Source organism: Taudactylus pleione, unplaced genomic scaffold (genome assembly GCF_031769625.1).
Source record: "Taudactylus pleione unplaced genomic scaffold, aTauple2 ptg000086l, whole genome shotgun sequence".
Classification (NCBI taxonomy): domain Eukaryota; kingdom Metazoa; phylum Chordata; class Amphibia; order Anura; family Myobatrachidae; genus Taudactylus; species Taudactylus pleione.
The window spans coordinates 19,827,431-19,850,750 of NW_028284488.1; the positions used below are offsets into that span (position 1 = coordinate 19,827,431).

Consider the following 23,320-nt stretch of genomic DNA (forward strand, 5'->3'; position numbering starts at 1 on the left):
GTGTGTGTATATATATATATATATATATATATATTTTGATAGAAATTAGTATTTTTATTTTTATGTACAGCAACAGTGAATTCCTTTCACACTACGTTGTACTTAACTAGGTGAAGTACAATTGTGTCCTGTAGTGTAATGCTTAATGTACTAGACAGTGCTTTATAAATTTGTGCTTTGTTTCCTTATAGTTGCGTCTTGTAAGCAGACCGGCTCTTCCTGCACCAGCCGTTGGTATTACCACTCTACACAAACAGCAGCAAGAAGAAATTATTGAGAAAACATTTGCATATTTGGAATAAAGTCTTTTTTTAGGCATTGGGTGAAATAAGCTATTTTTACTCTTTAAGGCAAGTCTTACTGCCATCATCTCAGGACACAGATATCAGACTTAATCTTATTGTTATGAGTATTAATGTAGTCACAGTGTGGAAGTTCAGGGCAAAACTATATACAGGTTGAGTCTTCCATATCCAAAATGCTTGGGACCAGGGGTATTTTGGAATAATTGCATACCATAATGAGATATCTTGGGAATGGGACCCCAATATACACGCAGAATACATTTATCTCAGTCATGCCCAAAATTATTCCGTATTTCGGAATATTTGGATATGGGAGAGTCAACCTGTGTTATATATATATATATATATATATATATAAAATAAAAAATTTTTTCCCCAAGTGACCTCCTCAGTTAGGTCTACATTTTGGGCTTCCAAAATGTAAACTTTTTGTATGTTCCTCTCTCCACAACAGTATATTCCACTGGCACACCTACCGCTTCCTTTTAATTTCTCCTCCACCAGTAGCCCGCTCTTCTGTTATTCATTTCTAGCCACCCTCCCATGGAATATAATTCTTCTTCATATATCACATGTACCTAATTCTTCCTTTTTCTTATGGAAAGGGCCGATCCATAGGGGAATCTGTGAAATTCTACTTATTAAAAAGCCCTGCTTTGCTGATCCCCATCTTATTTTTTTATTCATGATCTGCAAATCAGGGAAATCAAACCTGTTGGTTTTCACCAATGCACCGACCCTATAGTCTGGGGATCATCAGGGAATTGACCCAATATACTGCAGATGTATAGGGACCTTAACAGCGAGGGGCAACCACACTGCTGCTCTGGATGTGTACATGTACAATGTTGTGTTACTTTAGCTGGCTATAAACATGATGCCAATCAGTGACACAGAGCAGCAGCAGCATGGCACATAACACCAGGGATATATTCCCTCCCCTCCCCATCAGGTGTATGCGAGGTAAAAAGCAGCAGGGAAGGTGGAAGAATGAGTAACATGCAGATGAGAAAGTTGGCCAGCTGAAGGTGTACAGCAACGGAGGGTTTTATATATTTATTTTGTTAGGACATTTCTGGGAGGCAGGAAAAGAGTTTTCAAATTTGCCTACCATTGGAAGAAAGCAGGCTGTTATGTGGTGCACTAGAAATTGCTATAGTTGTTAGTACAACACACAATTGTTTAAAGACATTAACTAGTGTGGCAAGGTTTTAACAGTCACAAGTTGTAGATCTTCAATTTAAATCAATATTTACAAAGATAAACAGACAAGTTTAATGAAAGACAGGATCGGGGTTGGGAGCAAAGCAGAAAATAGCAAGTATCTGTGCACCTTGGTAAAACCATGTTGTACTGCAGGTGGGGGCAAATGTAAAATGTGCAGAGATTTAGATATGAGAGGCGTTGTGTATAAACTCAAATGTAAATTGCAGTGTACAAATAAAGCTGTCCAGCATTTGTGGGCTACATGCAAAAGCAGCCAGGATTTACGCTACATGCAAAAATAATGTATGTATGTATTTGTGGGAAGCTGACGGACGTAATCCCGACCACTGGCTTCCCAACTGTCCAATCCCGGCAAGGCACTAATGACAGGCGTCGATATCCCGTCGCCTGTCCCTAGACCTATGCCAGGAGCCCGACACCCAGCTTACCGATCGAAGGCCGGCTGTAAATTATACTGAATCCGTATTTGCACACCTTGCATTGCAACATGGTTTGTACCAGATACAAAATTACTAGCTGCTTTGCGCCCAACTCAGAATCAGTCCCAAAATGAACCTCAGTGGGAGTGACTAAGCTGGGACTCTTCTCTGAATTCCTAACTGCTTGCTGCATATACAGTATATAGCAGAAGTTCCCACACTCTGACATTACAGTCCATGTTTTAAGGATATCCATGCTTGAGTCCAGATGGTTAAATTTAAATTGACTAATACTAATTAATTGACTAATTAAGTCACCTGTGCTAAAGTATGGATAGCCTTAAAACATGTACTGATGTATATTTGTATTATTTCTTAGTAATTTATATAGTGCACACATATGCCGCATATTCCATTCACATCAGTCCCTGACCCAGTGGAGCTTAAAATCTATGTTCCTTACCACACTTACACACTCGAATTCATATTTTTATTGTTTTTGGTAGGAGCCAATTAACCAATCAGTATATTTTTGGAGTGTGGGAGGAAACCAAAGTATCTGGAAGAAACGCATGCAAGCATGGGGAGAATATAAAAAGTTGGGGCCATGGTGGGAATCAAACTCGTGACCTCTGTGCTGTGAGGCAATAATGCTAATTATTACACCATCCGTGCCGCCCAAACATTCAATCTTCACACAAACAGTGCCAGACAAGCCATACGTCATTTCTGCAAAACAAGTCAAGTCCATAACTATCTGCTTAGTTACAAAACAACCAAAACACCCCTTCTCCTAACACTGCAACCTCCGATAGAGGAATGGAAGAGTGCATGATGGCAGTAGAAACTCCTATGTGTGACTTCAGGTAAAAACTGTCACAGCAAAGTGCTAATGTTATTACTAGATCGCATTTGTAAGACAAAAACAACACTTTCTTATAGCAAATTTTTTAATGTTAACAAAATCATAATATTCCCATGCCTATGCATTTCATGGTGGTACAGAAAGTTAATAGATAAAAGTTACTGTAGTTACATACATTTCCTAACCTTCCCGCATAACCTTTTACAGTTCATAGTATTTAGAGGTAGGGATTGTGTTTATCAACACTGAGATTGTATATAAAAAGAAGCAGCCCTAATTAACATCACAATTTTCTTTTTTCATCCAACGGGAAATTGTAATATGCATATTAGGGTTTAATTAAGAAATGTACTTGTTCCTTTCATTAAACAAAAAAATGTACAAGGTTATCCAAATCTCCGTAAAGTGAGTTACCTTACAATGCATGCATTTCTTGTAGACACACTGTATACAGGGGGCATTTCTGTTTATACATTTACTAAACTAACAATACATCCAAAACTCCATAAATCACCTGTAAGGTAAAAGGCACATTTTCTATAGGGAAGTTCACAGATGGCACTATTGCTACAAGCTATGCATGACCGGAGGTCTTTTGCCACTAGCAATTCAGTTCCCATAAACCACATGTTTACAAGCAGCCTTCTCAGCATCTTGTATTGCAGTCAATCCTCGTCAGATGCATTTATGCATGGTATGCAGAGGGGCTGCACACAAACGGGTTGGGTATCAAATCCCGGCTGTCGGGATGCCGCTGGTCAGAATACCGACAGCCAGACTCCGGACACCCATAGGAACTAACGGTAAGTGATTTCCTAACCTAACCCTCCCCGATGCCTAACCCTAACCTCCCACCCTAGTGCCTAAGCCTAACCTCCCTGCACCCTAAACCTAACACCCCCTCCCCTGTGCCTAAACCTAACCGCTTCCTCCCCACAACCTAATCCTAACACTCCCCCCCCCCCCCCCCCCCCGGTGCCTAACCCTCCCCCTAACACCCCGATACTTACCTTTGGGATGCCGACCTGTCGGGATTTCAGCACCGGTATTTAGACCACCGGCATCCTGCACGCCGGGATGCCGACTACATCCCACTTCCAATATTATTTCTGCAACTACAGACCTCTTACAATTCTATAAAATACTAATGTGATATCATCTTGGTGACTGGGTCATGGAATGAAGGTAAAAATGAAGAAGTGCTTTATAAAGGTCATTGATACCCAGCTGAGGAGACGGCTGCTATTACAGAAAGGAATGACAACCTATCTGGGTACACAAATTCATAAGTGATAGCCTTAACCCTTTAGGAATGGTAATTCATAAGGTTTCGCCACAGCATGCTCCAGTGCCAACGCATATGTATACACTCTGGCATCCACCACCAGCTTCTCCTTTGCAACCAGCTCTACAATAACATTCAAAACATGTAGTTAGAAAAGCTTTCAGTATCTTTTGCCCAATTGCCAAAACGGTTCTTCCCTTCCACATGACCATGTTAAAGCAAATAAAAAAAATATTTTTATTATTGTGTTAAACTGATCTGGGTCTTTGCTAATTGATATTAAATGTTTTTGCCCATTTTAAAAACAGCTTTATAGAAGTACTGATTGATATTACATTAGGACAATGGTAAACTCATATGCCTTATCCATGTTGTTCAGTGCATAACATGACAGCTTCAATTATATTTAGGCAATGTCCAATTTCATAAGCACAATTTAAAATACTTCAACACAACTAGTGACATGGTCTCATAAAAAAAAAAAAACCACATAAGAACAGTATTGTCCAATCTCAGAAAACCTCTCACGTTACTATATCAGTCTATAGAAGGCACAAAACACACCGGTAGAATATTAGATCACTTCACCATCTGAGAAATAAAACACATACCAGCAATATATTTGCGTAGCTCAAGTTTTGGTACCAAAATAGTCTCTGTAAATTCTGCAAAAAAAAAAAAAGGAAAAAAATGCAAGATTTAAGTGTGCAAAAGGATGTTTCTATGTATAAATGAGGTTCTATTAAGCAACATACCTCCGTCCGCTAATACAGCAAGGGAAGAGTATATATGAGGAAAGAAAAGAAAATTGTGTTAAATTGTCAGCATGCAATATAATAAATCATTTTGTACTGCAGTATCTGTTAATCTACTGTATATTTTCCTTATTTTAGAGTTAGACTATCTTACATCTGAAGAAGTGCATTTGCTTATACACCTCTATATGGAAGGGATATCTGAGTTTTGCTCTGTCCAACATATGCTAGCCAAACATAAAGCATGTGTTTGGTTTCAAACAGGAATGGTAACACCAATATAAAGCCACATGATAAGGCATTTGGCCATCACTTGAGAACAACACAATCTGTTAGCGCCATAACAAAGTCTACCAATTACTCTAATCTTCTGCACATTCTCTCACAAGAAAATCATTTGTCTAATGTCTGGTTGACAGTGGTGAAAAATGCCCACTCAAGCGTGGTAACAAAATGTCCTACAAATGCTCCACTGGGTTCAGATCTGGTGACTGAAAAGACTATGACTTATCAATAACCATGCCAAGGTAATCAAACCATTGGGCAACAACAATGGCCAGACTGGCCATCTGGCACTTTTGGTAAATGTAGAAGGGCCAATGGCCTGATGGAAAAGGCTGGCTGCCTGAAGGCCTGGCAAAGCATCTCCGCCTCCCAGCGCTCTGCTCACACGGCATGCCGAGGCGGGGATTGTTGAGAGGCCACACTCCTGTGACCCATGACACCTCCCCCAATGTGAAGTAAGACCCCTTTTCTCATGCACGCGCACAAAAATGCTGGGGCCAATTCTTGCCCCCAGTCCGTCCCTGGCGACCACACACACTGTGGAGGGAGATCATCTTTTCCTGCAAGACACCACTTCTATCAGGAGATTTTTTTTTAGCACTTTATGCCATAAAACAGCAATTAGCATTGATCGGCCTCCTAAGGGAATAACTGCGCCCCGCAACATTATGGAACCACAGACTAGATTTCTGTTGGTCAAACACTCTGGACTGTACAGTGCTTTAGGTTGGCACTACATGCACTGCTGTCTGTGCTCTAAGGCACTAAACTTGTAAATGTACATTTCCTGGTGTGAGGAGAGACGTGTGCACTACATTTATCTCATGTATTTTCATTTTCTTTTTTTGTCCACTTCCTTTAGTATACAGACACAGAACCAGCCAAAGTCCTGCAAGGTCTATTTGCGACCTGCAGAAGGGTATTCAGGATGCCAGGACAAACATACTATAGTAATATTTATATCTCAGCCAATGTACCCTATATGTGTCTTCTTACACCAGGGGCCAGATGTACTAAGCTCTGAAAAGTGATAAACTGGAAAGTGATAATACACCAGCCAATCAGCTCCCGTCATTTTTCAAACACAGCCTGTAACATGACAATTGGGAGCTGAGTGGCTGCTCATTTATCACTCTCCAGTTTATTACTCTTCAGAGCTTAGTACATCTCCCTCCAGGTCTCACTGCAGTACTGGATACTAATAAAGTGAGAGCAGAGAGTCAGCAACTCAAACTGCATCAGGTGAACAAAGATTTGCGTCCAAGTGAAAAATAATTAGGAAAATAAAATTCACTACCATAGGATAGGAAAGTAGAGTGTTGATAATAATTCAGACTTTGGGCCTGGGACTACTAGGGGAAGAATAATCTGCGGCAATACATGAGGGATGTGAGTAAGAAATGTGTTAAAAAGATGAGGGAACCAAATCCGATAAAGGAAAGGGGTACCATGCCCCATGTGACAGTCATACCCATTATTTGGCATGGCCATGTCCTCTGAGGCAGCGCATTTCAGTTCCCCATATTAAACCATGTTGAGAGGTGTAATCTAACGGTATGGGGGTTTCTATTTTCCTATACTAAAATCTATGGATTTCAAATTTATTACCAAGTTTACATTTTATTGTGTCCCTACAAAAGATTATGGTTTCTCAATGTGGCCCTTGTACCACTGGTATAGTGACATATATACAGAATATTTGACTAATCGCCTGGACCTACTACTTACGGTCTTCTATTACTGGATCAATATCTGGTCCCTGGCACTATAACAAATAGGAGCTACTGCCTCTGCGCATTAAAGTATTTCCAATTAGATTTACTCACCGAGCTTGGGTTTAGGTTTGTTGTTTACAGAATTATCCCCATTAATGTGCACAGTTACAATATATGTTGTACAATTTGACAATCCAGGATCCAAGCAGGACACTAAATAGTTAAATAAAAAATATATATGGTTAGTTTGTGTCCCTGCTACATGGAATTTATACAAATTTTGTATTACATGTGTAATTTTTGCAATGTATACCACCAAAGTATTAATTGAAGCACTGGGTGAGCAGGACCCATCCTCAGTCAAAGAGGCATGCATGAAATTTACAGTACAGAACCTATTATATATGAATTCTTTGATAAACATTTAGCCATCAAGTTACTCCAAATATAAGAAATACATATTTGAAAATGTCTAACTGATCATCTAGAACACAGGTTCTGAAACTCAGTCCTCGGGACCCCAAACAGTGCATGTTTTCCAGGTCTCCTCACAGAATTACATGTGAAGTAATTACCGTAAAGCTGGCCATACATGCTACAATTATCGGGGCGATCCACCCGATATCCGTGGATCGCCCCGATAATTATAGCGTGTGCGCGGACGACCAAGAGTTAAATATTGCTCGGTCGGGCACGCCGAATTGTCCAGCATCCCCGTCCGATGTGATATTTAACAGGTAAACTGTCGGCCGTATCGGGCAGTGTATGCCCAGCCGCGGCCGACAGACAGACATTTCCTGTGTTCCTTCCCATGGAAGGAACAGGGAAATGTCTCCTCCTCCAGGGGCGGAGCACAGATGTCGGGCTAATACACTGTGAGAAATCTCACAGTGTATGCCGACAACATCTGCGGCTGGCATGCTGCCAGATAAAATGTCTGTTGGTCTGATAGGCATTTTATCTGCACGTGTATGCCCAGCTTGAGTAATGAATACACCTGTGTACCTGCTGGGTGACCTGGAAAATGTGACCCGTGTGGGGTCCTGAGGACAGAGTTTGAGAACCACTGATCTAGAACATTAGTTCTCAATCATTTTTCCTCCGGGTACCCCTGGCAACACATTTGCGGTATTTGTGCCCACAACGTTTGCAAAGCAATAAACAGTACACACCAGGGGAGCATTCAATGACTTCTCCTTGGTACCCAGTTTCCTCTTCCAGTTCTCGAAGTGCTGCTTGTTCTGGACTCTCATTTTCATCAATAAGACCTGGAGTGAGGAACACAATTTGCACAGATGCACGAACAGACACTCTGCATGAGTAAACTCGCACGGGACTAGGTGCGACTAGAAGAGCTGTTTAATACGACTGCAGCAACAATGACGGTGGACACATCTGTAAGTATACTTGTCTGGCCAAACAAGAGGTGAAAATAAAAAGCAAAAACAAAACACAGTGTCACCAAAACTAACCTGCAGGAAATTCCAGACAGTAACAGCCCAAAGGAGGACGGAACTGTTTAACAAACACCATACATTCGTAATGGAGTGTTCTCTGCAATACCGGTATTATGGCTACACCTATGGAGTGAATAAGAAATAGATGAATTCATTTATTTCTAAAGCTGCAAACACACACACACAACGATTTAGTAAATGAACGATTTTAGGAAACTATTTTCGTTCATTTTTTTAAGGGAAAAATTAACGAAGATCGTTTACTAAAATCGTTAATTTACTAAATGTAATGAATGATTTTTTTGAACTACAGACGATTTTTGCATATTCCATTACTGAAAATCGTTGAGTTGGTCAGTCTGACTGAACTACAAACGTGAACACGCATGAACGATAATCGTTCATCGTTTTAACTCAGAAAGTGAACGAAGTTTTCAACGATTAAACGATATCGTTAATCGTTCAAAAAATCGTTGAGTGTGTATGCACCTTAAAACATACAAAAGAGACTGCTGAAAGCAAACAAAAAGTGATAGAACCAATCGGGAGATAGCCATGCAATGAAACTAAGTTTCACATCAGTATCATGGGTGACTTGCCTCAGTCTATATCAAGCCAAACAGGACCTTATGGATCAGGTTACCCATGGGTTATTTGAATGCTGCCTCACCCTGGTAAATGTCACCCACACAAACCTTATATACAGAAATAATACAAACAAGTTACAACCATTAATGTATGGTTTACTTCAACTGCGTGAGCATCACATGTCTAGCGTTACCACACAAATTATATGCTGCATGCCTGAACTGTAAATCGTTCACATGACTGCAGTTTTATACTTTATATGTGCATTGAGGCAGCATTTTAACTAGAGCACGTCTGGGTTTACATGGCTGATCTGGTAACTAATCATGTTTGTAGGCCACTGTCCACACCAAGACTATCTGCTTTGTGTCAGCTTCATGAACTGAGGCCTCTCAGTATGTATGTAAATGTGACAGGAACATTTGGAAAGATAAGCATCCAAACTACAATAATACAAGGGAAGAAAAAAATGACTTGTTCAGTAATAAAAATGTATAGTTACATGCATTCTTATATAAAGAAAGTAACTAACATTATCATCACACAAGGATACACATGTACATACTACAGTAGTGATACATAGACACATACAAAAATCAGAACACATTTAAAAATTGACAAAAAAAATTGCAATTACACTTTAAAATGATATAGTGTTCATTCTAGGAACCCTGCACCTGTCACAACCCGTTCAGTTCCTCTTTCTCTGCTCTGGTGCTTCTAGCACACACATTTGAAGCACTAAACTGCTGAGATGCAGACCAGAGTGTGCTACCCCAGGCAGGAAAAAGGAACTTGCACAGGTTGTGACAGGTGCAGGATGCTTGAGTGAACAATACATATACGCTGTAAAACATATACACACTCATGATATTAATAGGGGTATTCAATATGGGAGCGATAACATCGTTTTTGCGTTAATATCGCACTTTGACGTCATTATCGCAGGTTTTAGTTTTACACCGTATTCAATTTCAAAGACTTATCGCAGGTTCGAAAAGTCTTTGATAAAAAACGGGGTAACTTTTCACCACTGAATAGGTGTCGAAAAAAAGTGCAGAATTGGGGTTTAGGGGTGCAGGCTTAAAAAAAATAGCCTGCACCCCTGGGAATGACATTTAAAAAAGAACTGTGTCAAAAAAAGTTTAAAAAAAAAAAATAGGGCACCCCAAAAAATTAATTTAAAAATTGGGGTGAAAAAAAAAAATGGGAAAAAATGGTTTAAAAATAGGGAAATAGGTTCAGGGCTATTCTGCAAGTATGCGGCAGATGTATTCTAGAATAGATTTATAGCGGCAGGTGCACAATTGCAGAATTTTTTAAAAACTTACTTTAGGGACTTAAAAATATGCTAGTACCCATTTTCATGTACCCCAAATTTGATGGGACCACTTAAAAAAACCGAAAAAAATAACCTAAGTGCTCTTCTGCATCACTTCTTCAATGTCGGGAAAAAACACCTGCTGCGGCTATTTAATTAAAGGCTAAAATGGTGGTACCCATAGTGATCCCCCATGTTTATACAACTTTAGGGGGGTCTTACAATTTTTTTAAGGAAAAATTCGTAACTTTACGCAAATCCAACTTCGGAGGCTCCCGTTTTCGTTAATTTTATATTAAATACGGGGATAAGCGGGCGCGCGCCCGATAGTTTAACGCAGGTAAAAACTGTTTATTTACTGATCTTTATTTATGACCACAAGGGGGGCTTGGCACCAAAAAAGGCATCTAATCCATTCTGTTATATACATACTCATGCTAACATAGTACTATGAACATACAAAGTAACAGACACTTGGCATACATTAACAAATTTGTCACTTGGGCGTGCACACACACACACTATGTGAAACACATACAACACACAGGTGCAGGCACACTTCAGTTTCACACCAGGCAACAACTGGGTCTATTTGCTAACACACTTGAATAAAAATGGAACAAGAGTATTATTTTGTGTTCAACTAAAAGCAGAAGAATGAAATAACTAAAGACAGCTGCTCACCATCTGCTTCAGTTCCTTCTCTCCTTGTTGTACGTTTCACAGTTTCCCATTTTCTGGTGCATGAATAAAACAACCAAAAACTATTAAAGTACAAAGTACAAACAGAAGAACATAGCTTTCAAATGATATCAGAAAACATTCACAATGTATACAAACATCAGTAAGCTGTAACATGGTCCTAGGATGGTTTATTGTATTTGGTTTTATTTATTACTATTTGTGACTTTTACATCTACTGCAATTTTCACGTTTACATTCATAATTATTCAATATAATAAGAGAATGTCAACAGACAATATTAGGAGGAGGTTAGGGTCAGCAATACACAACACTGCTAGGGGCATCTGTAAATAACTGGTAATAAATCTGCACACTCAACATGCCGCGCATCCGCATTTCAAACATGTTGATAATTTGTACCACACCCTTTTTCACTATAACTTGTTAGGATTGACTGTTTTACTTTTCTAAATGTCTAATTCTATAAATGGTTAGACCACATCATTTACCCTTCTCTTTTAGTTTTTATTTATTACACCGCTTCAACAGACAAAACCAGCGTACTACAGATACAGACAAAGTTCGCCATACTCCAGAACCAAGCACAAGTACACTGAGATCATTCAGTAAACATAAAGGCCTCATACACTGGCCGCCATTGAGACTCCACAGGCTTATCTATTAGAAAATGCTGCTCTAGCATCCCATTGAGCAAAATAGATGCACTTTAAAAAAAAAGTCTACTGTGACTAGGCTAAGTAATTTACTTTGGAAAAGCATATGAAAAAGCCTTTAGGAGTCATGGAGAAAGGCTCTGGTTACCCAAGAATATTGCAAGAAAGTATTAGATTTATTCACAGGTATTTATATAGCACCAATTATTTATACAGTGCTCTACAGAGCTTACAATCTATGGGCCTGATTCAGAGATGTACACTAAAGAAATCACAGCTGAGAATTTGCACAGGTCATAATTGCGAAATATGCTAAGGTTTGTAAAATAAAAGGGAAGCTCACTGCTGCATGCTCATATCTGTCCGATGTCGCGCACCAAAGGAAAAACTGATCGCATTGATGCAGATTGGGAGCAGCATATGTGGCAAGTCTGACCAGCCGCAAACACTATCTGCTGACACACAAAGAGCTTTCATGCTGCAAATGAATTCGCAATGGCCAATTCATGCTAGCCCATGAAACAAAGTTTAATCAATCAGACACGCCTGCGTTTGCCCAACCACCCCCAAACGCTAACTACCTGTCACTAACTTTGCGACTGGATCCCCTGTGCAAGCATAATCTCAGAACAATCGCTGCACATGCGCAGTGCGACTTACATGCATGCGCAATGGCGGACAATGACGCGATCTGCGTAATATTGGCATTGCGTGAATCTCTGAATCAGGCCTTATGTTCGCTATCACATGGACACACATGCACACTAGGGCTATTTTTTTTGTCAGAAGCCAATAAATAAGTATGTTTTTATGGTGTGGCAGGAAACCGGAGAGAACATACAAACTCTAGTCTTGCTCAGGCTTTGAAATCATGACCACAGGGATGTAAAAACAGTAAAGCTAACCACTACGCCAACCGTACAAAATAAAGAATTGTCAAATGTAAATGAATGACCTATTTCTCGCACCCATCAGTAGGATACTGTAGTTACAATGGACACTAATTGAGACAGAAAACCACAAGAATTGATTACATGTAATCCATATACAGAATATACTAAAAGGCCTAATGGAGCATACACATGGTCAGATTTGTCAGATGAACGATTTTACCAAAGTTTTGAACGATTTGAACGATTGAATTATTTTTGACTGCATTAAAATGAATGGAATCGTCCAAGTCTGACTGCAAACACATCAGATGTCAGATATTGTTATCTGACCATCGGGAACGCGCATCGTTCATCGGTCAGGCATGTCAGATTTTCCTTCAGATATGAACGACTGAACGATTTTTAAATCGTTATCGTTCAGATCTGAAGGAAAAATCTGACCATGTGTATGCACCATTACAGTTATTACATAGATCACAGGTAGTGAGTAAGAAAGAAAATCCGTTCCTAAATTTCAACCCATTGATTATGTTACAAAGTGTCAGGTATTAGATCCCAGAATCCTTTAGAGCTTGATAACTCCAGGGCTAATGGTTTGATTAATTTCCTTTGAGGTGGGTCTCCAGTCAAATCATGGGTCTGGTGCATTAGAGAATAGTTCTATGATCAGTTTTAGCTGGTCTATTGGAACTTTAAATTATCACTATGATGATGCACATTCTGGGGCTGATTCAGAGTCATATCTGCAGCTACATTGCCAGCTTTAAAAAAAAGAGATGCAGATCTCCACCTGATTTCAGTCGGAAATCAGCCAGATCTTTGCGTATACTCATCACTGAACAGCGCTCAATTCTGTGTGCATAACCATAGAATACTCATGCAATTGCCCTGTTGCCACCCAGTAACACCCTTTTAGCAGCAAGTGGAGATCCACTGATATTCGTGCAACTCTGAGTAGCCAGAAGATCAGAGTATATACAGATGTGTCCTCATACATCTAGCATCAACAAGCCGCACAGCGCGACTTGTCTGGTGTGAGTGAGCCGCCAGGTCCAAGGCTACTCTGATAGCATTGGGAGTCTTTTTTTTTTACTGAAAATGTGTCTAAGTCACAATGCGATGTGACTAGGACGCACCAGGAGACTGTGCTGATTAATTTGATATGCGACGCTTGTATATCTGTGTGCACCTCAGTCTGTATACAAAGCAGAGCTGAACCTGGAATGTAAACAGCTACATTGCAGCACTTTGAATACAGATTCAGAGACTCAGTCGCACACAGATATACAAGTGTTACATATCAAAGTAATCAGCAGTGCCAGCTGGTGCATCCTAGTTGCATCACATTGCGAGTTAGACGCCTTTTCAGATTAAAAAAAGGTGCAAAAAAGACGTCTAACGCTAGTACAGTCTCACCGCGAGGGGCTTTTTAGCATGACTACAGCAAAGATGTATAAGGACACATCTGTATGCCCCAGAGCACGCACAGTACAAAAAAAAAGTGCAGATTATTATTCTCCTTTATTTGTATGCGCAATTCTGAATCAGGCCATCTGTGTATGACTAAATAAAGGGTATCTACACCCAGCCTTACTCTAGGGAGTAGATAAAGAAGATTTAGGCACAGCCGCTCAAATGTGTAATTCCTAGTTCATCACTTAAGTTAAATCATGGGCAACAGAAAGGCTCTCTGTCTATCTAAAGCTGATGTATTTTTCTTTAACCATATATAATTCATATCAGCTAGCAACTGTTACACCAAATCACAAGATGTTATTGTATAGAACTCATTCATAGACTAAGCCGCTATCCTTTAGTCCCCTATAAACAGGTGGTGGCTCTATGAATAAAAAGGAGTGAGCTCTGGAATTAACCAATCACTCAAAATTCAAAACATTGCATATTATTGTCAATGGCTGGCACCAACCTGGTTTTTCCTTCATGATCCACATATGTTGTTTCCTCAAGTTGTACCCACTTTCCTTTCACCAGGGTCTAAAAGAAAATCACGTTCAACGTTTGGTAGATGATGTTTAAACAAAATATTTATTTATACTACAATAATATTTGAAGACTCCAGTACAACTAAAACAGATATAAAAAAAAAAAACATACAAAAAACAAACAATACCTCTTCCTTTATTATAGTGTCTTTACTATTAGAGGTATCTTCAGAATTCTGATTTTCCATTACCTAAAAGTTAAAAACAAACACATTACAGTCTTAGAAAATAACCTGAATCACTAACAGAAATAATTTCAAGCCTCAAATAAAACTTTATGTACTGGGAATTGATACATTAATTAGTAAACATAATAAAAAGTATTTTCTTTATAAATATGGGCTTATTTTATACAGACATTTATTATTTTTAAAGTAACATGAGGAGCTGCAATAATGATTATATATATGAAGTAAAATGAAACATTGGCCACAGACTATAATGGAACTGTATCACTAGTAGACAAAGGGGAGAATTCTATTAAATGTGATGTTGAATAACGTCAGTAATGAGTTCCCGCAGCTATTCAATCGGCTGCACTGTTAACCCTACTAGAGTATTTCTGCTTGCAATCCCCTGATTTACGAGGAGAAATCAGACAAAACTGCGTTCTTAAGTTGGGAAATGCAGGTTACAGCGATTAAACACCCGACTTAAAGCGCAGTAATCTGCATCTGCTGACTTGAGTGCAGGGCACAATGGGGACAATAGAATTGTTCCAAGAACTTATTCCCAGCGCTATTCAACATCGCATTTCATTTTATTGCTCCCAAAATGATCATAGTACAAGGTAGAAAAATTATTTACCATTATAAAAAGTCACTGACAAAGTAGCAGTTAAGAATACTAACAGGATGGCTACAGCAGAGCATTTGCAACAGTACCTGGGGTACCTTCTAAACAGAAGGGGACATGGACACCAGTCCGTTGAGGTTTTACTGGTTCGCAGGAGAAAGACATTTTAATATTTTGTATGGATGGATTGATGTACATAAAAATGGTGTAGGATATATTTTCGAGTGTCTCATACTATAAAGTCAGCAATTGTTCCTGTACTTAGTGATATAACAATAGGATTGCTAGTTTTAGCATCTGCACCTGGTCTCGGGGTCCTACAGGATTTGCTGACATGTTATACAGGTTCAGGGTGGGTTGATTCTTTGTCTTTCTTTACGACAGCAGAAACACCCTGCAATCTTTTTAGCATTTAATGGAGGCTTTAGACATCAGGAGCATCTTCAGCTACTAGCATTACTAGGAGAACACTACATTAGAAAGTAGCAACAAGCTTGTCTCTCAAATTAAAAATAGAATATGGTTTAAAGTAACCATGGGAAAACTATTAAATAACTTGCATAGTAGATTAGGGAAATTAGGGAAATGTATTCAAATACAGGATCCCTGATTTACCTATATGTCAGAGTCTCATGAAATTTGCATCTGGACAAGAGAATATAGGGTGATTCAATATTGGATGGAATTGCAAAGCTGCAAGCAAGCAGCTTTGCAATTACGTCCTTGAAAACATGCAAATGCAGCAGGAGGTGTATGACACCCCCTGCTGCATTTGCGATCCCAGCACTGAGACCGAGGTCGCAGGCTGGGATAACCATTGCTACCATCAGTCGCGATGGTTGACGTGCCGGGCAGCCATCCAGCTGAGTGAGCCTCAGCTTACTTAGGTTGACTGGCTTGCGAGGCCAGAAAACTGGGTCCACGGACGCAGCCCCTGGCATTGCCACTCCCCCGCTCCTTAAATCTTGATTTACAGGCAGAGGTATAGAACGCGCAGATTCTCGGTAACCATGCTGAATTAGTCCCATAGTGCGATGTAATTTAATAGAGCATACACACGGTCAGATGTGTCAGAAGAACGATTGAACGATCTGAACGATTTGACCAACGATTTGAACTATGAACGATTTTTGACTGCATTAAAATGAATGGAAACGTCCAAATCTGACTGCAAACCCATCAGGCATCAGATATCGTTATCTAACCATCGGGAACGCGCATCGTTCAGACATGTCAGATTTTCCATCAGATATGAACGATTGAACAATTTTTTTAATCGTTATCGTTCAGATCTGAAGAAAAATGCTTCATTGAAGGACTTATATATTTAAATCAGAATTATTTATCTTACAATGCTTGAAATTTTTCGGTAAATAATTTTGCCAACGGGTGACATTATCACATAAATGAGCAATCATCTAGCAAGAAAAAAAAAAAAGCTGCGTGCAACTTACGTAACAAGCAGACTGAAGCTGGCCATACACCAGACCAACTTTTCTCCAACTAGTTGGTTAGAATGAAAATCCAGTAATGCATGGGAGCAAATGACAATCAGCCATTTGCTCCCAAACACTGGAAAACAGATGAAAGCTATTGTTCAGACAAATTGTTTAAATCAAACAGATTTAACCAACTTGCCTGAACGACCTTTTTTGTGTTTTCTGGCGTTTGTGAGCAAATAGCTGATTGTCATTTGCTCCCATGCATTACTGGATTTTCATTCCAACTAGTTGGATGGTTGGAGGAACTTTGAGAAAGTTTCATAGCAAACAAACAGCTTCTGCCTGTCATTTGTCTAGCATAGCCTGTAAAATGTCAGTTAAGCTTGATACACACTTTTGTTTTTAATGGGCCCCATAATAAACAATGTCTTTGAAACAAAGAATAAACAATGTTGCATCCCACTGTTGGATAGCAGGAACGGACTAAGGGCCCATTTAATGAGACATAACCTGTTCAAGACTCGCTAAAGGGGCTATGTCCTCTTTTCAAAATGTAACAAACAGCAGTATTACCGCTGTTTCGCACTGTATCACTTACGCCATCTATAAATTGCACGAGTGATACGATCGCCCCAACAAAAACCTTCCATGCTTTGCTGTGTCCCTGCTGGGTGAAAGTGTCATATGGACATGCAGACCGGCCGTCGCGCATGACACAGCAGCCCATACCGCTGCTAACAAAAGAGCAGAGGATGCTGCCGAGGAGGGGGATGTCCCTGGATCTTGCCGGAGGTGTAAGTAATGTTACATACCAATGGCATATTCGTTAATATCATTGCAATACTAAATTAAATATGCCGCTGGTATAGGGTTTGTTGCTAAATGGGGCCCTAAATATACCTTAAATGAAGCAGGATTCCACTGGCACACCAAAATGACATACCTTAAATATACCACTGGCATACCTTAAATGAAGAAGGACACCACATGGACTGAGACTGAGCATCCCCACATCTCTAAAGGAATCGGTATGATTTACCGCCGGGCACCCATGCCCGGTGGTTGGAATCCCAGCAGAGGAGGAAATCCCAATCGTCCTAAGGTTAGTATTGACTAACCTATTTCTACCCCCTAACCCTCCCTTAGGGGTGCCTAACCCTAACCTCCCCCCCCCAGTGCCTAACCCTAATCTCCCCTCTAAGTGCCTAAACCTAACCCCTCCCCGCCGCCTAAGTCCCCCGGGGGGTGCCTAACCCCAACCCTCCCTTCCCCCTAGCCTGAACCTAACCTCCTGGGGGGGGAGGGTGCCAAACCCTAAATCCCCCCCCCCCCCTGGTAACTCTAAACCAAACCCCCCCCGGCTATCCGCACTCTGCGTCCCTTCGATCAGGATGCCGGGCGCCGGTCTTCCTGCATCAGTAAAATGACAGGCATCTAGTTTTAGACGCCTGTCATTTAACCCTCGCCGGGATTGAGCAGTCGGGAAGCCGGCTGTCGGGATTAGGTCCACCAGCTTCCCGACTGCATACCTCTCTAAACACCGCTAAGCAGCTGGCACTATGTGACCTCCACGTATAGTGTGTGATGAGGAGGGTGGCTGTTTTAGGCTAATAAAATAAATATCAGTTTTATTCTCGGTTTTAATCTGGAGACGTTTTAATAGAATCGATCCAGATTCCCTGATACAGCAGCAGCGATTTACATACCTGGCCAGCCCTACTACTACATGACACCCTAGGGGTGACCTGTTACCCATATGCAAGAATAGATCATGTTTATGTAAATCTAATGCCTAGAACCACTCACTTCCCAATGCATTGGAGCAGCTTAGAACGGGGTGTATTGAGTCTTTGCCCGGGGTGACAGAAAACCTGACTCCATACCTGTCCTAATGTGTCACATGGCCAAAGCTGTGGTCATATAGTAATGTCTAAATCCCCTTCACGGAGAGGACCCTGACGTCATCAGCCAGTGTTTAGGGGAAATAAGCTCTACCGTGGGCATATGGCAGGCAGGCAGGCTTCTTTATGCTCTTACAGAAACTTACTTCGCTATGTAGCAGTTACTATGATGGACTACACACAGATTTACAGCAGAATATATCTAACGTGTAGCTGTGTGCACGTTGTATGGTGGGAAATTACCACCAGATTAAACAACTAAAACATCTCACTGCTAACAAGATGCAGGGGCTGCATGTGACCCTCGGGGTGAGGAGTTGTGGGTGAGACACCCATGCTGTCCCGTTCCACAGCCGCCGCCCGCTTACCTGTACACAGGTCAAAGGAAAGAACCCGGCAGGCAAAAACAGCAACAATGTGCTGAACCAGGACCAGACACTCTCACTCTCCCACTGACTCTTTGGCCACGCCCCCTTCAGTGCCACTCATCGCACAGCTGCCAATCAGCGCCTGAGAATGCGTTACACGCCTCGCGTCAGCCTGATAGCGTGATAGCGGATATGTAGTCAGAGCGAGGCGTGACCCGCGGACATCACATGACATGTTCCCCATATGTACGGTAGCCTGTTGTACCTCAGTGTGGCCGCAGCCTGCCTCCTTCCGGCCGTGCTGGGAACTGTACAGTAGCCCGAGAGCCGCTTGTCCCTTGCGTGGTGGTGACGCGATGCGGCCATAGCCAGACATGAGAGGCAGCAATAATAACACTGACCACAGGGCTCATGAGCCGAGTTTGTTGTGGTTTTCATTCGTTCCTAGTACTGTTTCCACCGGAAAGTGATTGATAAAGGACACGCACTTCCTGTCCTGGTAGTAACTATCAGCATGAAGAAGGAGCAGGTGGTGAACAGTCAGTTCTCTGTGTGGTATCCCAGGTTCAAGAAGCTCAGTATCAGGAGGTGAGACCGTGTGACATTGCGTTATTATCTCCTATCATCACAGCACAGGAGAGAGTGTCATTGCACATGGCATGCTACATAGTATTACATACACATGTCAGACGATATACTCCCTGAGCGATATCGTCTAGTGTGTCCCCGGCAGGCTGTGCTCAATGTCGTTCATGACATTGAGCACAGCTGCTGAACGATATCATTAGCGATATCGTTCAGCGCCGGGCTCTCTCACCCATTCCCTGACATGCAGCAACCTGACGAGGTCGTCAGGTTGGCCTGCATGTCAGCCCGATGAACGAGGATGACGAACGACCCGCGGGAACGCGCGTCGTCGTCATCGTTCATCTTTTTTGTGTTAAAAATGGACGATAAAGTGGACGACTGAACGATAACGATATCGTTATCGTTCAGTCGTCCACTTTAATCGCCCAGTGTGTACGCCCCAATACAATCATAGGGGTCCAGACCCCTGCCAATTATAAGCTATATAGCTATTCATTGCTATTTTTCAGCAGGAACTCTGTTCCTGAACGGTAGTGTATAGATCCTCTTCAGTATTTGTATCTGGAAGTGATGTCAAGTGATGACGGAAGTGTGGTTCCATGCACATAAAGGCAACGAAAAGAAGAAACTTGTGCCCTCGCAGGCTCACTTTGCTCGCCACAGAATTTTTTTCCCCCCTCTATGTCCATGTGGATAGTAGGGATTGACGTTGGACAGTAACTGATGACGTCAAGGTACATCTATGGAAGGATATCTATCCACTACCGTTCCGGAACCCCTAAATATATTTTCCATAAGATAAGTTCTATTTTTTTAAAATCCCGTTTGAGTGCCTTCTTTTTCCCGAAAAATAGCCCTCTATCTATCTAATCAGTAGCAATGTATACTGAATGTTACCATCCTCAGGAGACAATGAAGCTAATTCCCTAGTGAAGCTATGACTGCCCATTGCAGCACTATATCCCGGTCACTGGGGCCTGTTAGTGGGTTCGCCAAGGATGATATACATCTTGGAAGCTGACAACATCCAACCACAATATTATAATCATTTTAAGATGCCACAGTGCTACCTAGTCAGACTGTGGGTAGAAAAAAACAGACAGAGGTATGCAGATTACTAGACTTAAACTAAAACGAAGTCACACTTTCTATAAAACTTTTATTGACACACTGTTTAAAACTATTAATACTTTGTATTTTTATAATCATTTTGATACGGTTTGGCTGCTGTTCATGAGTGTCACAATTTCTCGATGTCTCCATCCCTATGCAATATTCGGATAAGTTATTCTAAGGCCAGTATTGGTGATCATTATCTTCTTTTTGAGTTATTTCTTTACAGTTGCCCAAAGATTCTCATTGGATTTGCATCTGGGTTGATACCTGACCAGGGAAGGACATCTCCGTTATTTTCTGCCTAGGCCGCCACCTTCAGAAAACAAAATTTCCCTACCAATTTTTTTATTTTTAAATAAATGACCTAGAATCTTGTGTAATACATGAAAACGCCTCATTGCATTGCAAAACAGTTTTACAATCTAATAACCTTTTCACATCGGTAGGCTGGGTTGCACCTGGAATTCTGTTCACGCTCCCATCCCAGGTGCGACCCGGCTGAGACCCCCTTCAGACTAGAAGCCCGACCCTGCACTAATGCCGGGTCAATGATGTCACCACCATCACGCGCTGAGCCAGCACTTGGAGATGATCTCATCTCAGCGCCAGCTGACCCGGTTAACCTATTCACATTGCACCACGAGCAAGGTTGAACACTCGTTCAACCCTTCTTGTGACAAGGATTGAAATGCCGGGTCTCTCGACTTCGCTTATTTCAACCTGTCCGTTTCACACTCCACAGTAACCCGAGTTATTGCTTGTAGTGTGAGAGGAGTATAAGTTTGTGGCCAGTATTTCAGGAAAACTATAAAGTAAAACAATTTGCACACCTCATAAAACAGCATCACCAAGGTAATGACAGGCATGCGACTGCTCATGGGAGCGATAACATTATAGTGGGAAAAGGTTATAGCTGAGTACCTCAGTAGGGTAAGATCCAACAAAAGGTGGGTTTTCAGAGAATGTTTGTTACGGCAAGTCTGTGTAAACATAAATCAACATTAGTAATGGCTGTTGTATAGTTATAATAAGTGACACTGCATAGTGTCATGAAATCTTGTATATATATCTTGTGAAATAACATTCAAGGTTTTTGTTCTTTGATTACGTTTAGTAGGGGATTTTATGACATTCTCCTATATAGATTTTCTGTCAAGATATTCAGAGCAGAAGTTACAATATGAGTAACTAGAACAAAGTCTGATCAAACTTGTGCTTTTACAGTGGTTTCTGATGCCAACTCACATGATTCTTTGGATTAAACTGTTTTCTAGCGTCCTAATCCCTCTGCCAGAAAATGTGAAGGACTACTTACTTGATGATGGCACCCTTGTGGTCTCTGGAAGGTACTGCAAAAATGTGTTCAAGATATCTTTACTCTGTAAATTATGTATTTTTGGAAAATGGACAGTAGCATAGTACAGAGGTTCCCAAACTCTGCAGTTACAGTCCAGGTTTTAAGAATATGCATGCTTTGAGCACAGATGACTTTTAATAAGTACCTCATTCAATTTGATGTAGTTTGGGAAACTCTGCCATAGTATATTATCAGCATGTATTTGTAATTATCATCTATGCCTCCCCACTTTTTTATTGTTTAAAATAGTCCACACATTTTACATGTAATATTAATACAATTTGCCCATAAATTTGATTGGCTATATTGCACAGACTATACACTGAGGCTGGCCATACACCAGACCAACTTTTCTCCAACCAACCAACTGCCCAACTTGTCTGTCCAGGTAAAATGGTTCTCCACGCACCTAACCAACTTTTTCATCAGACCAGCCAACTTCTCTTCAATTTGTGGTCTTACAGAAGTTGGTGGGCAGTGTCTGCCTACTTCTGCATGTTTTGAATACATATATAATTTATTTTTTATGTATTTCAATAAAACTGAGGTACTTTTTTTATTTTTTGGACCACAAAAGACAAAAACTCAAAATAAGGTGTAAAGGAAGAGTGAGAAAATTAACTAGTAAATTAAGAAGGATGTGACAGAGGAATGAGAAAGCGACAGCCGTGGATTAATGAAAGGAGCGCACATTGAGTTGTGAGTGACAGAACAGGAATTTGCAGGGAGGTCACAGACTGTAATTTATTAGGGAGTACAGCTGTTAGCGATGCGCACAGCAAGGGGCACAGTGACGCCTCACAGGGCATACAGTTTATATACAGTATATACTAGGACTGGTGATGACACGCTGTCCCCATCACTGCAATGGGGGTGACAGAAAGGAGTGGTAGCGCTACATGAGTGACAGGAACATGTATTGAAACAAAGCGCCATATTCAATTAGTTTCGACTCGGCGAAAAAGTTCCGCCTACCCAACTTTTCGCCTACATTGCGTGTTTTGGATGCGAAAACTTATCGTGCGTGTCCCCGCTTTTCGCCCTATTCAATTACTAACCAGGCGAAAACAGAAAGCGGCGAATGTAAAACAGGCTAATAGTACTGTCAGAATAGGGGAAATCAGTCTGAACCCCCCAAAAAGATGCACTAACATTGGGGATCAATGTAGAAGTGTTCCAATAGCCCTAATAAAACTATTTGGGGTAATGAAGTTGTTTAAAATGCTTGTTATTAGCGTCCTTGTAAAAGTGGTGGAGAATGGCATTAAGCAGTATTT

At 40.9% G+C, this 23,320-nt stretch overlaps 3 protein-coding genes across 3 annotated transcripts in view; 2 read left to right on the forward strand and 1 right to left on the reverse strand.

Moving 5' to 3' along the window:
* The window catches only part of DHTKD1 (dehydrogenase E1 and transketolase domain containing 1), an 89,792-nt gene extending 84,840 nt beyond the window's left edge, over window positions 1–4,952 (forward strand). The window contains exon 17 of the mRNA XM_088468765.1: window positions 192–4,952. Coding sequence (XP_088324891.1) covers window positions 192–302 — 111 coding nt within the window. The 3' untranslated portion in view covers window positions 303–4,952. The remainder of the gene's footprint in view (window positions 1–191) is intronic.
* NUDT5 (nudix hydrolase 5) lies at window positions 3,784–19,180 on the reverse strand. The gene is made up of 10 exons (XM_088468768.1): window positions 18,983–19,180; window positions 14,605–14,667; window positions 14,401–14,468; window positions 10,907–10,959; window positions 8,329–8,436; window positions 8,029–8,124; window positions 6,968–7,069; window positions 4,857–4,865; window positions 4,713–4,766; window positions 3,784–4,224 (listed from the first exon to the last, which is right to left on the reverse strand). Exons 2-10 carry the CDS (start codon window positions 14,662–14,664, stop codon window positions 4,115–4,117), a joined length of 660 nt encoding a protein of 219 aa, XP_088324894.1. The 5' UTR covers window positions 14,665–14,667; window positions 18,983–19,180; the 3' UTR covers window positions 3,784–4,114.
* Window positions 19,181–19,235: 55 nt separating this feature from the next.
* The window catches only part of CDC123 (cell division cycle 123), a 120,673-nt gene continuing 116,588 nt past the window's right edge, over window positions 19,236–23,320 (forward strand). The window contains exons 1-2 of the mRNA XM_088468767.1: window positions 19,236–19,570; window positions 21,961–22,032. Of these exons, the coding sequence (XP_088324893.1) occupies window positions 19,497–19,570; window positions 21,961–22,032 (146 nt within the window). The 5' untranslated portion in view covers window positions 19,236–19,496. The remainder of the gene's footprint in view (window positions 19,571–21,960; window positions 22,033–23,320) is intronic.